The 13856-nt window shown below is 55.9% G+C and overlaps 3 protein-coding genes across 22 annotated transcripts in view; 1 reads left to right on the top strand and 2 right to left on the bottom strand.

Annotated features, from left to right (window-relative positions):
• Positions 1-4040, bottom strand: part of SYNGAP1 (synaptic Ras GTPase activating protein 1) — a 32271-nt gene extending 28231 nt beyond the window's left edge. For 11 of the 14 annotated variants that reach the window (XR_013555583.2, XR_013555586.2, XR_013555582.2 and 8 more), the window contains exons 1-2: positions 3748-3857; positions 186-307 (exon numbers count right to left, since the gene is read on the bottom strand). Coding sequence is in view for 9 of the 14 variants with exons in the window: in XM_078446810.2 (XP_078302936.1) it covers positions 186-307; positions 3748-3814 (189 nt within the window). In the remaining 5 variants the exon portion in view is untranslated. Of the gene's footprint in view, positions 1-185; positions 308-916; positions 1080-1195; positions 1264-3747 lie in introns of those variants that run through there. The other 3 variants (XM_078446818.2, XM_078446814.2, XM_078446816.2) reach the window with 3 other exon arrangements.
• A 1925-nt stretch (positions 4041-5965) lies between these two features.
• CUTA (cutA divalent cation tolerance homolog) lies at positions 5966-7602 on the top strand. Of its 3 annotated transcripts, none has more exons than XM_060615210.3 (6): positions 5966-6080; positions 6479-6687; positions 6869-6928; positions 7044-7089; positions 7208-7257; positions 7383-7602. In XM_060615210.3, exons 1-6 carry the CDS (start codon positions 6015-6017, stop codon positions 7507-7509), a joined length of 558 nt encoding a protein of 185 aa, XP_060471193.1. In that variant the 5' UTR covers positions 5966-6014; the 3' UTR covers positions 7510-7602. The 3 variants fall into 3 exon arrangements, with proteins under 3 accessions (XP_060471193.1, XP_060471194.1, XP_060471192.1); XM_060615211.3 differs by lacking the exon at positions 5966-6080 and adding an exon at positions 6089-6216; XM_060615209.3 differs by lacking the exon at positions 5966-6080 and adding an exon at positions 6089-6285.
• Positions 7603-7708: 106 nt separating this feature from the next.
• Positions 7709-13222, bottom strand: PHF1 (PHD finger protein 1). 5 transcript variants are annotated; one of them, XM_060615204.3, is made up of 15 exons: positions 12666-13219; positions 11771-11946; positions 11597-11678; positions 11392-11487; positions 10872-10972; positions 10637-10785; positions 10349-10444; positions 10070-10138; positions 9810-9933; positions 9633-9700; positions 9361-9465; positions 9047-9236; positions 8864-8958; positions 8514-8591; positions 7709-8352 (listed from the first exon to the last, which is right to left on the bottom strand). In XM_060615204.3, exons 2-15 carry the CDS (start codon positions 11927-11929, stop codon positions 8064-8066), a joined length of 1701 nt encoding a protein of 566 aa, XP_060471187.1. In that variant the 5' UTR covers positions 11930-11946; positions 12666-13219; the 3' UTR covers positions 7709-8063. The 5 variants fall into 5 exon arrangements, with proteins under 5 accessions (XP_060471187.1, XP_060471186.1, XP_060471188.1 ...); XM_060615203.3 differs by having other exon boundaries at positions 8514-8594; positions 12666-13218; XM_060615205.3 differs by lacking the exon at positions 8514-8591.
• Between the last annotated feature and the right edge of the window lie 634 nt (positions 13223-13856).

The raw sequence follows: 13856 nt of genomic DNA, 5'->3' as shown, positions 1-13856 counted from the left end.
GTACTTTTGCACATCCCAATCCAAATCTCAGTGGCCACCCTCCCCAGGCCACTTGCAAATGTTTCTCTCTTTTTTGCTTTCTCTGTGCCTGTCATCCCTTCGCTAATGAGGATTCTCCTTCTTATTCTCTCCACATTCTCCCATGCTACCCAGAGGTCTTTTCCCAACCTTCCCACTCCGCTCACCTCGTCCTCATCCAGCATGAGAAGCTGGTTCCCCGAGATGATGCAGAACCGTGGGTTCCAACCAGGACGATCATATGGGGAATGAACGTATTGGGTTCGGTGCATAGGGGGTCCCCGTACATCTGGGGGACAGAGACACACAGAAACAGTAAGGGACGCTCTATGCGTTTAGGAGACAGAGGCCCAAAATGGCAAGAGAGAGAGTCCACAAAGTGGGAGAATGACACCCCACCCGCCTTGAGATCACAGATAGAGGGTAAGCACATAGTAACTTTAAAGGAACAGAAGATAAGCCTGTATATCTGGGGGGAAAGAGGGGAGGGGAAATCACATCACAGGGGGCTCCATAGACTTGAGTTAAGAAATTCGGGGCGGGGGGGGGGGGTTCAGGGAGGGGAAGCATATCATGACAGAGAGGGTACAAGTTTAGAAGTAGAGAAAGTGACCGTGCTTTCCATCCACATCAAAATATATATATAAAAAGATGGAAGGAACAGCAAAACTGGCAGAAGGAAGGCACACAGAGATGGTGGTGGTGGGTGACTGGGAAGAGGGAGGGCATCCAGAAGATGAGGACTTGGAGGGAAGGTGGCTCACCCATCTGTAAGACAGTGAGAGGAGGGCTGCACGGCTGTGGGAAAGAAGGATGGGGGTGGGGTGGGTAGGAACATTTGGGTCATGAAATTCTGATAGCTAAGCATCTGGAAAAGAGAGGAAGTGAGGGAGCTTACCTGTTCACAGAATCAGAGACAGGAGAGGGCCTCTCCTCCTGTCTCTCCTCTATTCTCAGCTCCCTCCTCCTCTAGCCCAACCCCGCTCAACCTCTGGGGAAAGTTCTGGTTCTTCTGGTGGTAGGGGGAGGATAGGTCTTGTCAACATCTGGCTATGGAGGGGCTGGAGAGTGAGGAGGTAGGAGACATGCCTTTGTTTGAATGAACAGAGACTGAATTGATCTCTTCTCCCACTCCATGCCCAGAGATTAAAGATTCAGTACTGCCCCTTCTCTTCACCTAGTCTCCACGGACAGGACGGAAGCCAACTCCACAGGTTAGGAACCTCTCCAAGGCACAGTGAGGAGCTTGAGGAAGAAAGAGGGGAAGGAAGGATGGAAGGTCTGGGCCTGTGACAGAGAGGGGGCCTCCAAAGTGCAAGCTGAGGATGGGGACAAACTTCTGAAAAAGAACACTAGACCAAGCATTGCCCATGCTCGGAGATGCCCCCAGGGGGCATCTTACCCAGTTTAGCCGTTCTTTCCATTCCCCCATCCCTGCAAACTGTCTCTCCTTTAAATCCCAATGCTACACACCGTCACAGGGACACAGGGAACAGGCCCTATGGAAGTAAGAATCAAATTGGTGACATCAAAGTGATAGAAAATAGGTTTAAGGTATCACAGCGTGAAACAATTTAGAGGAAGAAAAAAAAATCAAATCCTGTCACCTTTACAGGATAACTAATCATGGATATATTGCAAGAAAAGAACTGTTCTTTAAGCTCCCTCCTAAATGAGTACCCCGGGGCGCCTGGCTGGCTCAGTCAGTAGCGAATGTGACTCTTGATCTCAGGGTCACGAGTTCCATCCCCATGTTGGGAGTGGAGCCTACTTTAAAATAAAATAAAATCTAACTGGATACCCCTGAGCAGGAAAGTTGTGGAAAATCTAGCCCCTTTCTGTCGACATGCATGTTCTTCAAATGGGCGTAACCTTCACATCAGAGTCAGAGATGAACCCCTGGAATACATATATTTGGAAACCCCAGTACTTCCAGACTTTCACTATCTCCATGCCACCCCAGAGATTCTCTCCAATACCCTCTTAGATACAGATATCACCAGTCCCTAGGCTCTGAGACTGCACGCACTGCAGGCAACATGCCCACCGCACTCAGACTCCGAGGGCTCCCAGAAGAGAAGTCTGTTGATACATATAAACATTCTGGGAGGGGCTGGTTCTGGCTGTAGCCACAGGAAGGCAGGCTAGAGCTTAGGGGACACTTTCCCCCTGGGAGCAGGGAAGGTTGCAGGGAACGTAGCTTAGGAGCGACTCTGGAAACACACACCCCACACACACAGATTGTCTGGACTTAAGTAAGGATGATTCTGGGAGGCCGATGCAAGAGACAGACCAACACAGCTGAGAAAAGGGAAAAAATTTTCCTAGGATAAGAAATCCCACAGGGCTTAGACGGGGATGTCTCGTAGGCCCTGTTCCAACCATCAAAACCTACATCTTTGCACCCCAAATCTCCAACGCCCCGGGAAGTAGAAGAGACAAGAAAAGAGGAACGAGTGGTAAGAGCGAAGTAAGGTATTAGGGGAAAGTAGGTAGGCACAGACTTGCAGTGACAAGATGGGGAATGGGGTAGGGATAGAGGATGGACTGGGGGACAAATCACAGGGATGGAGCTAAGTGAAAAGGAGGCAGGAATGAGAGTCAACCCCTAGAGACAAGGGAATATACCAGAAGAGCCCAGTCAGACATGGGGCAGAGGAAATGAGGTGCACCTAACAGGGGTACTAAGACAATGGGGTCATGAAGGAGAGGTAGAGAGGTGGCAGAGATATAAGGGAGCTACCAGATAGAAGGGAGGGGAGAGGGAATGGGCCAGAGAAGGGACTGAGATAGGGGAAGAACAGAATGGGGACTCATATAAGGAACGGACACCGTATGGGGGGAAAGATATAGGTGATGGACACTAGAGGAGGGAGGGGGAATGGAAATAAGGATTGGAGGTGGGGGAGGGGGGTAAAAGTGGTGAAGTGAAGGGGGCGGAAAGGACCCCAGGGGGTACATTTCTCTGGTCAAAGGCCTTAGTGATGGTCAGAGTCTGGGGCAGGGTCCTAACCTGCCCTCTACTCCCATCGCTCAATCTTACTTCTATTGCCCCCTCCCCCCCCCCCCCAATAAACACACACATAATTTGGCCCTCCCCCTGCCCTGGTCTCTCCTCCCCCAGCCCATTCCCTCTCTCCTCTCTTCCCTCCATCTGGACCCTTCATTCCCCCACCCCCCACTGCCTCCCTCTCTCTCCATCTGGCCCCTTCTTCTCTCCCTCCATCCTCCTCTCTTTTTCAACCCCCTACCATTCTCTGGCCCCTCCACCATACACTACCCCCCCATCTTCTTGGCCTCTCTTTCCATCCCTGTGTTTTCATTTCCCCCTTCCGGCCCCTTTCCTAAGACTCTGTCCTTCTATTTCCTTAATATCTTCCTCATCTCTCAGCTCCCACCTCCAAATTATTTCTGCAGGTCTCCCCCCAACCCTAGCCTTCTATATTCCCACCCTTTCTGGCAATCTCTTTTCCCCTTCATCATTTTCCCTTCAGCCCCATTCAAAGCCTGTTTCCTGGCCCCTCCGGCCCCTATCTACCCCTATCTTCTGGCCTCCCAATCCTCCTTCCCCATCGCTCCCATCCCTGCCTTCCCGGTCCTCCTCTCTCTCCCTCCATTTCAGCTGCTCCCCTCCCTGGCCCCGGCTCTGCACACCCCCCCCCCCCGCCCCTGCCCCTCCCCCTCTTGCCCCCCCCCCAACTGGCCCTCCCCCTCCCCTCACCACCGTACCTCTGAAGGGGGCATAGGACATCGCGGGGATGCTCCCCCGATGGATGGAGGCGCGAGACCTGCTCATCAGGCCTGGGGGGGAGGGGGCGGGGGGACGGGGGAGAAAGAGAAGAGAGAAAGAGGGGGAGAGAGAGGGGGAGAAGGAGGAGGAGGTGGAGGAGGAGGAGGAGGAGAGAGGAGGAGAGAGGAGCAGAGAGGAGCGGAGAGGAGGAGAGAGGAGGAGGAGGAGGAGAATAGGAGCCAACGGCAGCAGCGGCAGCCGGGAGGGAGAGAGAGAGAGAGAGAGAGAGAGGGGGGCGGGGGAGTGAGCGAGAGAGGAGAGAGCAGGAGGAGGAGGAGAGAGAGACTCTGCAGCCCCCACCCCTACCCAGTGAGAACCAGAGAGAGAGACCCCTGCCTCAAAAACATAGTAGACGGAGTGCAGTTCTGAAGATGCATACCTCAGATCCTGAGACTGACAGACCCCAGACCCACAGAGAAGTATACCTTGCCACCCTCCGGGGGGGGGGGGGTTAATTTTAAACCCAAAATCTAGAGGAAAAGATACCCCAATCTCAGGGCACAAAACAGATCCTGGACCCCCCTCCCCATTGAGAGAAGGGTCAGAGATCAAAATATCAATGTCCAGCTTCAAAAAGGTTCTGCACAGCCACAGAAATCTTAAGACTCCAGAATCATATGGTGATTTCAGGAACCAAGATCAGAGACCTAGAGTCAAAGAAAAAGATGAGATCCAGATTCAGAAAAAATCCAGACCTCGAATTAGGTCTTAGAGAACTCAGATCCAAAGATACCAGACCCCAGACTTAAATCTCAGAGAAAAGAAACTGTAGACTCAGAGACTGATAATTCAGGAGACCAAGAAACTCCAGACCTGAGGGTTGAGGATGGGCAGAAGGGAAAAGAGAGAAGAAGAGGAGAAAGAGACACTCAGGTAGCTCAGAGATGTAGAATGCAGAGACCCCAAACTCATAAAGAGTTTGAAAGACCTTGGAGAGAGAGTGATCTCAGTCCCAGAGACACAGAAATTCCCAAAACAAAAAGGAATCTCGGTCCCAAGAAAGATCCCACTGCAAATACTGAAAGGCCCTACAGAGATCCAGCTCAGAAACAAACTCCAAATCCAAAGACAGATCTCAGGGAGACGTCATCCCCAGAGACGCAGGTAGGACAGAACTCTGATAAACGCCCAGTGACACCCACCCAGCAGACCCAGAGACCCCAGATCTTGAAAGGAGGAGAAATACTGGGTAGGGGGAGTGGCAAGAGCCTTTTCTCTGCTGCCTCCTCCCACCTCTCTCTCCTCTCATTGGCCCCTCTCTCCATTTTTGGGTCACTGGATGTGCTTGGGCCCCAGGGAAGTTATGTAGGACAGGTCCAGGCTCCTGGGGGATGGGTTAAGGGAAGGAGACCCAAGACTCAGAGGTGTTATAAGTCCTGAAGAGTTAAATAGAAGAGGGGTGAGGGACAAAAGGACCATCACTACGTCTTGGTGTCCTCCATATCCCCAACCTGCTGCCCTCCTCTCTTCCCCACCCCCACCCCATTCACTAGTCTGTCTCCAGCTGTAGGGTTTCAGTTAAGAAGGCTGAATTGCCCTCAGCCCCATTTTCATCACCCTGTATCCCATTCACAGGGTTTCACTCTGTCCTTTTAAAAAAGCATCTTGCCCCACCTAGCCATCGTCTTGCCATGCACATCCCTGCCTAATCACTTTCCCCTGCCCAGGGATAGCTGGCTTCTCAGATTATCCCTGTTCATTACCCAACCTAGGCATATGTCAGTCCTAACCAAAGAGGCAGGGGGCGCTCTCTTTACCCCCTGAGATTCGAGCTTCTCAGACCCTCCCACTCCTTAAGGCCTCGGGAACAGTCTAACGGCTGTAACTGGGCACATTCTGGCGTTTAAAGATGACTCCACACTCCACAACCTGACGCATCGAATTGGCGGGGTCTCCAGCCCCCCTTTCCTAGCGCCAGCACTCTCGTCACGTGGCGTGCGGGGCTGGCCAGCGATTGGCCTCTTCGCGTCGCTCATTGAGATACAGCCGCCTGAGGGAGACAGGCCCCCTCACGTGACAGTGGAACGACGCTGCGGCTCCCCTCAGCCTGCAATTGGCTGTTTTCCGGTTTACACGGAAACGAGAGTGCCATTTCCGCGCACGTCTGCAGATCCGGCTGTCGATTGGCCCAATTCCCTTTCGCTCCTCCTCCTTCAGGAGGAGGGGCAAACTGGGCCACGTGAGGGCCAGGATTGGCTGGCTCTGGATGTTCGGTCCGGCTTCCGCTGTGGTCGCGTGGTGTGCTTTTTCTTATCACGTGACTGCTGCCCAGGTAAGAAGAGGCCGCTCTTCCTGGGTTTGGGGTCGTTTCTGGGAGTTACGTGTGATTTTTGACATTCAACCCTCCTCTACCAGCAATAGGCTGCATGAGTTGGGGGCGGGCTTCCGCAATCCTGTTCGGCGCAGGGGTGAGTGACCGGCCCCGCCCCTTCCGGTCCTCGCAGCCTCGACCACCACCCGCTCCCCAAATCCTAGAGGTTGGCTTCTGAGGAGGGAGTGGAAACCGAGTGTGCCTTAATTGCTCAAGTTTCTCTCCCAGCTTCAGGGACCTTTTCCTTCGGGGTGCAGAAGAGGGGAAGGGCAGAGCTTGTCTATCCAAGCGAAGGGTTCCCGAGATGCAGTTTCCTCGGGTAGTTGTGGAGTGACACCGAATTCATTTCGTGCTCTCAGGCCACTCTGCTCCTGTCGCTTCTTTGGATGCCGGCGCTGCTGCCTGTGGCCTCTCGCCTTCTCTTGCTACCCCGAGCTCTGCTGACCATGGCTTCCGGAAGCCCCCCGTCCCAGCCCTCGCCGGCCTCGAGCTCAGGCTATGTTCCCGGCACAGTCTCTGCAGCCTTTGTCACCTGCCCCAACGAGAGGGTCGCCAAGGAGATCGCCAGGTGGGAACCTTAGCGTGGAGCCAGGAAGGAGGATCGTGAGGAGAGAGAGTTGGAGGTGGCAGAGAAGTGCACTCCTGCAGCTTCCTGCCTGATCTCCCGCTTTGGAACCCTGTCCTTTGGCTGCCAGTGCAAAAATCCGGGTCATGGGGCATTCTGAATGGGGCTTTCTCTTCACCTTCAGGGCTGTGGTGGAGAAGCGCTTGGCAGCCTGCGTTAACCTCATCCCTCAGATTACATCCATGTGAGTCACAGGCTTTAGTGGGGGGGGGGGGGGTTAACCTGACTCTAGGGGCTGACTGGGCCTTTCCTTGAGGGCAGTCTTTGCTCCCTTAACACTCTCTCCCTGACCTTTTCAGCTATGAATGGAAAGGAGAGCTTGAAGAGGACAATGAAGTGCTGATGGTGAGAAACGTTTCCCCATCCAGCGAAACCCTTTTGAAACCCTTTTGACTCCTATCCGTCCTGAGATCCTGAAATCAACCCCACTCCTGATTCAATCATGCTTGTCTTTGCTTCTTAGATGATTAAAACCCGAAGTTCCTTGGTTCCAGCTTTGACAGATTATGTTCGGTGAGAACTCTGACGTGGGTAGGGGTGAGGGCGTGGGGTGGGACTTGCTGGGCAGTCCGAGGGAGTGGGCTCCTTTAGGTAAATCTTTGAGTGATTCCTCCCCCCCGCCCCCACCATTTTTTCAGTTCTGTGCACCCTTACGAAGTGGCCGAGGTGATCGCATTGCCTGTAGAGCAGGGGAACTCCCCGTATTTGCATTGGGTGCGCCAGGTTACAGAGTCAGTTGCGGACTCCAGCACAGTCCTACCATGATGAGCCCGGTTCCTGCCATGTTCCCCTTGTATATTTCAATGCCCTTTGACTTGCAGTGATAACTGGGCCCCTAATAAATCCTGTCTGTGGTTCTTTCTGCCTTTTGCCTCTTTTCTTGTCACATATGTGAATTTGGGAAGATTAGAAGTGCTTCTGTTTCCTGTGTTCTCATCTTCCAGAATGACCCAGGGCTGCTAGATTTGTTTATTTACCTTTATTTCAATCATACAGAGTCTGGGATCCTTTATCATCCCCCACCCCCCTGCCCTCAGTCTCAGTCCCCAGGGGTTAAATAATTTTAAAAAATATTTAAAAAGCTGTAACAAAATAACATCAAAGGAAATGGGAAGAGGGATGGGGGAAGGGTCAGGAATCACGAAGGGAGCAGAGAAGAGACAGCCTCTCCCCCAATCCCCCCACCTGGATTCCAGCCTGGGCAGTAGAGAGAACTACCCCCTACCTCCCCAGGTACATCCCAGCTGTAGGTGAGGTCAGAGGTCAGGGTATGAAAGTGCCGGTGTGTGTGAATGGGGAGGTGGGCAGAGGCAGGCTGTTCAGAAGATGCCCCCACCTCCCCACTCAACCAGGTACTGCACAGAACCATCAGGCCGTACTCTCCGAGCAAGGACCCGGACAGGGTCCCCTCGGGACAGGTAGCCAACCCCACCTCGGACTCCTCCCCCAGTCCCAGGAGACAAACTACGGCACAGGGGAGAAGCGGGTGCTGAGCGTCTAGGAAGACCTGGGGAGGGGGCTGGGACTGAGGAAGATGAGGCAGTCATCGAGTGGGGGGCACTTTTAGGGATGTCTGTGGGGAAACCAATGTGAAGTTCCAGGGGTGACCTAGGGAGAGAAGGCAATTGTGAGTCCAGATGCAGATAAGGACTGACTGAAAATGGAGCTCACATATGGATCAGAGGAACGAAGCAATCAAGTTAGAGACTGAGGAACTTAGGAACATAGAGGTGAAGAGGGGTGGCACAGGCAAAGGGGTAGAATCTCACCTGTCTGGGGGTTCACCATCCCCAGAGGTCCCTGCGGTGCTGGCAGAGGGGTGGAAGGAAGCGAACATCCGGATGGGACTGCTGGGGTTGGGGAGGGGGAAAGTCAGGACCTGAAGCAGGGGAATAGGACCCTCTCCCACTGAGAAGGGCAGAGCGCAAACATTAGCCCCAAGGAATCCCCATCCCCAGAATACTAGGGATCAGACATTGGTTCTAGGAGTCTCTCTAAGACAAGAAGGGGGGAGCCAAGGGGGAGAAATAATTCTGGGTAAGAAAGTTCAGAGGATGTAGATAACTGGAGAAGAGACTCCAAGGGTGCATATCTGGTTGGAGGGTGAAGGAGCACTGACCTGGGCAGGCAGCGGGCGTCTGTGGGCCGGAAGTTGTAGCCGCTGCTGCCCTGGTAACTCTGGTTAGGGCTGGGGGTTGGTGGAGACACTGAGGCCTAGAAGAAGGAGCAAAGGACTGAGAGATAATCCTTGATTCCTTCCCACACCACCGTTTGCTCCGTGGGGTTCCCCCTGCCCCTGTACCTGCAGTGCCCTCTGCAGACGAGCCCGCTCCCTTTGCTCCTGGGGCTCGGGCTGATTGCGCACTGCTGAGGGTGGCCCCAGCTCCTCCATTTTCCCCTTCTGCCTCCTCCTCAGGGGCTCTGGCTCCGGCCTCCGGCGCTTCCCCAGGGGACGTGAGACCCCTCCCCCAGGGCCCTGCCCTGAAGGGAAGCTGTAAGAGGCCTCCTTATCCCCCCAGCCCCCTCCCGGACACCCCAAAGACCTCCCCATCTCCATACATATACCACCCCCTACAGATACCCTGAGAATTTCCCCATCCTCCCTGGACCAGTGACCTGGTGGGGGCTCCATCTCCAGTAAGGGGCTCTACAGGGGGAGGGATCCGAGCATGAAGACCAAACAAACATTTCCTCTTCTTAATCTCCCTCCCTGAAATGAAACTGGGGTGAGGAGACAAATGATATAGGGTCAGTGCAGTAAAAAAAGAGCCCTTCTTATGCTGTCACTTTTCAGAGATGATCTTCCAGGGGGGTGGCAACCCCTTCCCTCCCAGGATTACCATATCCATATCTGCATCTCATTCTGAGCCTGTCTCCATCCAACTCACCGGTCCTTGTGGCTGTTGAGAGCAGAGAGGAGTTTGGAAGAACGTTCTCCCTTGGGGGTATCTGAGAGCTGGGGGAGGGGAGGGAAAATGGGGTCAGGGGAGCAGTGGTGCTTCCCTTCCCCCTTTCTTTATACTTCCTTGTTCCACCCTCACCGCTGAAGCCTCACTACCCCTTACCTCCCCGAGGAGCAAACTGTCCCAATTCTCAGAGGTGAACGGGAGGATCTCACGGTCAAAATCAAAGTATTTTTTCTTACAGCAAACGCTGAGGTGATAGAGGACAAGATGGGCCACATCCACCCTGAAGAAATATTGGGTTGTCAAGGTTGTGGAAGCATTAAAAGAGCCTAGAGAATCCCGAGCTGGGAGGTTGGGGTGTGCAGGATGAAATCCTGGGGGTGCTGAGAGAAGTTACACTGGTCCCCAAACCAGCTCACCAGCGAAGCTGTAGCCTCCTGACCTTCTCAGGGCCTCCCCGACACACACAGCATTCAAACTCATAGAACCTGGAAGTGGGCGAGAAGGAGAGAACACACCTTATACAAGAAAACAATACCTACCACGCTATAGAGGACTCACGAGCAAGGATGGGGCACGCAGGGAAGGGAAGCTTCAGAGCTTGGGAAGAGGACAGATCTGAGACAGCATGGCAGGGCGCCAAGAGGGTGGAGCAGAGTGAGAGGGCTCCCCGTGGCTCCCGGATGCCCCAGTCTCACCTGTCCCCATAGAGGAGGGGCTTGCTCAGACACTGGGTGCAGGCTTCATGGAACCACTGCAGGCAGCTCCGGCACTGCAGCATTTTCAGGTTCCACCTGCGGGAGGAAGCACAGGCCTAGTGACCTCCAGACACTACCCCCACCTCCACTGCCCCGGACCCTACTCACCACCTCCCCCTGCCCTCTTCGGCACTCGCGTCACTCTGTTCTTTCTCCTTCATTCCCTGAAGTCCGCCTCCCCACTACTCTATCACTCATTCCTTACCTCCCCCCCCCCTCATTACTCACTCCCCAGGACCACCACAGTAACAGTAGCTCTGCTGCCGGTTGCTCAGGTGTCCAGCGTCCCAGTCGAGCCCCTTCAGTCCATATGGCAGTGACAGCTTCATGCCCAGCATGGCCCGGGCATAAGGGCCCTTCTTCAGTGCACCCCCCCTCTGCAGAGAGGGAGTGGACAGGCCACCTCAGAGGGGTGGTGGGGAGAAGCTGCGGGTAGGGGGTTCCCACAGGAAAGCGCCTTTACCTTGGTGGCAATGGCGAAGACACACTGGCGGCAGACCCAGGATGGGCCCTCTCCCTCTCCAGGAGCTGGAGCTCTGGGAACGTGGCAGTCCTGGTGATAAGCTGAATAATGATAATATTGAGGGTAGACCAACCACTTATGGCATTGCATACCTGGGTGGGCTAGATACTGGGATACAAAGAGTCTCAGCCACCTCATTTCATTTTTCGCCACGATCCTGCTGAGGTGAGTGAATTACTCTTATTTTATAGATGAGGGAACCAGGCTCCTAGAGGTTTGGGGATTTGCCCCAAATCTTATGATTAGACAAGGGTGTATTTGAAGCACCCACTGTCTACAAAGCTCACGCCTCCCCCCTCCATGGCTGTTTCTCCCTGTGCTGGAAGGGAATGAGGTTACAGGGTTGAGGACACTGCCCAGAGCAGTGGCTTGGGGACTCAGCCAGGACAATGGCATAAGGACCATGGTGGAGGGAAGGTTCAGAGGCAAGCTAGACCATTCAGGTGTCCCGCCCTCTCACCGTGGCGACACTTCTCACAGCTGACCAGCCGGTTCCCAGGGACCACAGTCTCAGAGCGACAGACACAGCAGAGGAGTTCCTCCCCAGGGAGGGCAGCTGTGAGGAAACACAGTGTTGCAGGGCCTGTCCTCAAGCCCCTTTCCATCCCCCAAGCCAAGTTTCTATTTTCCATGGCATGCACACACTTAGGTCCCCAGGGTCTCACCGGGGCTAATGTCTTTCCATAGAACCAGAAACTGGGAATCGTCCTCAAACTGGACCAGACACACCTCCCGAGCACTGTCCACCTGGAATGGATGAGCACAGGAGAGGAAACAGGAATCAGAACTACATAAGGGGAATGGGGGAAAGGCGCTAGGTCAGAAATCAAAGGTCTTACCTTCTTGATGGTCCCCAAGTATAGCAGCCCATCCGTCCATCTAGCCAGAACATCTTGACCCTCCCAAAGTCGAGGCCTGGGGCCTGAAGTGGGCGCAGGGGAGGCTGGGTCCCAAAGTGGGGGGGCACCAGAGCGGCTCAGCCGGGGGGGCTGTGCCATTGCATCCTGGGGGGGGCCTAGCCAGAAGTGGGATAGGAGAAGGTTATGAATGTTGAGAAACTGTCCCCAGTTTTCTTTGCCTCAAGGACTCAAGCTGCTGTGCCCCCAGACTCCAAATCTGAAGCACCTGGATAGGAAACCACACAGCCCCCCTCCCAAGCTTCTTGACTCCAGCTCCTCCAACTCTGGTGCCTGGCTCTCCTCTCCCTAACTACCCCCACCTCCCAACCTAGTTCTCTAGCTTCCCAGCTTCCAGAGCTCCCCTGGGATACTATATCCTGGCCTTGAGATTTTAGGAGACACGATGATTGAAGAAGCAAAGGTTACCATTCAGTTTCTACTATCACCTTCTCCTGTTAGAGGTATCATAATTGGGGTGCTCTGCTACCCAGAGATGTGTTTTGGGACCTTTTCTGGAGATGTTTTCCAGAATAGGAACGGCTGCCTCCCTGGGCCCGCGTGTCTCATTCAGAACAATCAACCTGATGCCAGGTTATGTCAGGTCACCCTCAAATACGGGGCTCCTTGCCCCCGGGTTAGATAACTTCCCTGAGTGCCCCGGGAGGGGGGCGTGTCCCAGTCCCGGTCTCTACTCCCCATGACGGCGAGTCCGAGAGGGGACTTGAGTCGGCCCAGCCCGAACCGATGCCTAGGCGGCGAGGCTCTCCCGCCCGCGCCCTGCGCGCCGACCCCCGGCTCCCTGCCCCCCCACGGGCGCCTCCCGCCGCCTCCTTACCAGTGACAGCTGGGGCCGCCGGGAGCCGGGCAGAGGCAGACGTGGGAGACCGAGGCGAACCCCCCGCGCGGGGAGGACACGTCTGGGCGTCGGAGGGCGGGCAGGCAAGGGCCGGGGGGTCCCCAGGCCCAGCCCCTCCGTCCCGGCAGCTCTGGGGCGTATGACGCAGCAGCCAAAGCAGCGGCAGCGGCAGGAGGAGGCGGCGGGGGAAAGGAGGGGAGGGGAGGGGAGGGACAAACCGGCTCGGGGGGAGGGTGGTGGGAGGGGAGGACTGGGGGGAAGGAGGAGCCGGTGGGGGGGGCGGGCACCACCTCACCCCACCTCCCTCACCTCCAACGGGCCTGGAGGCCGCCAAGCGAGCTGTGCCCTCTCCACAGCTGGGGCGGGTGGAAAGTCAAGACCAGGAGGGAGAGGGAATCCCCACAGCCCCTTCCTCGGAGGGAGACCCGCCTTCGGGGCAGGAGGGAATCCCCCCCTCCCGGCAGCCGGCCTCCAGAGTGGCCCCCGCCCCAGCCACATCCGTTAACTGCCCCCCCAACCTCCATGGTCACTCCAAGTCCCGCCTCCCGGCCCCAGTTCACGACCCCGCCCTCCATTCACCCTTCCCGTCGCCCCCGCCACGCCCTCCTCCCTCGAGTGCCCCGCCCTCCTCCCGCCTTTGCCCCCGGCCCCGCCCTCCCCGTGGCAAATTCCCCCCCCCAACGCCGCCGCGCTTCTGCGCACGCGTGACCCCTCCCGCGCGCGGCACCTGGGAGGATTGGACCCCTCCTCTATGGGGCGGCGGCCGTTACCGGTTGGCGCGAGCTAGTCAGCGGGCGTGCGTCCCGCCCAGCGCTTCTAGGGCGGGTGCTCAGACCAGGAGAGCTAGTAGCGAGGCAGTGACGCCGCCAAGAGCCAGCCAATGGGCAGCGGGCGGGCCGGCCCTGGCGGTTCGAACGCTAAGGCAGGGAAAGGGCGGGAGGGGAGAGCCAGCAGTTTGTGGGAGGGCGCGCCAGCCCCGCCTCGGGGCTCGGGTTCCCACCTTCCCTTATCCACCAGAGACTTCCCGCGTGGGGCTGGGGTGGCCGGCGGCAAACTAATGAAGGTGGTTGGCTAGTGGGCACATCTCCTAGATGCGGACAACCCGGGAGGGTATGGGAGCCTCAGGCCACCTAGACTGCAGGGGATGGCCTAACGGGGAGAAAAGCTGAA

The sequence above is a fragment of the Panthera onca genome, chromosome B2 (assembly GCF_046562875.1).
Source record: "Panthera onca isolate mPanOnc1 chromosome B2, mPanOnc1 haplotype 2, whole genome shotgun sequence".
Taxonomy (NCBI): domain Eukaryota; kingdom Metazoa; phylum Chordata; class Mammalia; order Carnivora; family Felidae; genus Panthera; species Panthera onca.
Note: the sequence above shows the minus strand (reverse complement) of the source record. Positions and strands in the feature narration are given on the sequence as shown.

Coding starts and splice junctions, on each gene's coding strand:
- PHF1 (XM_060615203.3), bottom strand. CDS start 11,929: ATGGCACAGCCCCCCCGGCTGAGCCGCTCTGGTGCCCCCCCACTTTGG. Junction 11,488..11,596: donor ATGGAAAGACATTAGCCCCG/GTGAGACCCTGG, acceptor GTTTCCTCACAG/CTGCCCTCCCTGGGGAGGAA. Junction 9,701..9,809: donor ACAGTTTGCTCCTCGGGGAG/GTAAGGGGTAGT, acceptor CCCCTCCCCCAG/CTCTCAGATACCCCCAAGGG.
- CUTA (XM_060615209.3), top strand. CDS start 6,175: ATGAGTTGGGGGCGGGCTTCCGCAATCCTGTTCGGCGCAGGGGTGAGT. Junction 6,929..7,043: donor ATCCCTCAGATTACATCCAT/GTGAGTCACAGG, acceptor TGACCTTTTCAG/CTATGAATGGAAAGGAGAGC. Junction 7,258..7,382: donor GCTTTGACAGATTATGTTCG/GTGAGAACTCTG, acceptor CCATTTTTTCAG/TTCTGTGCACCCTTACGAAG.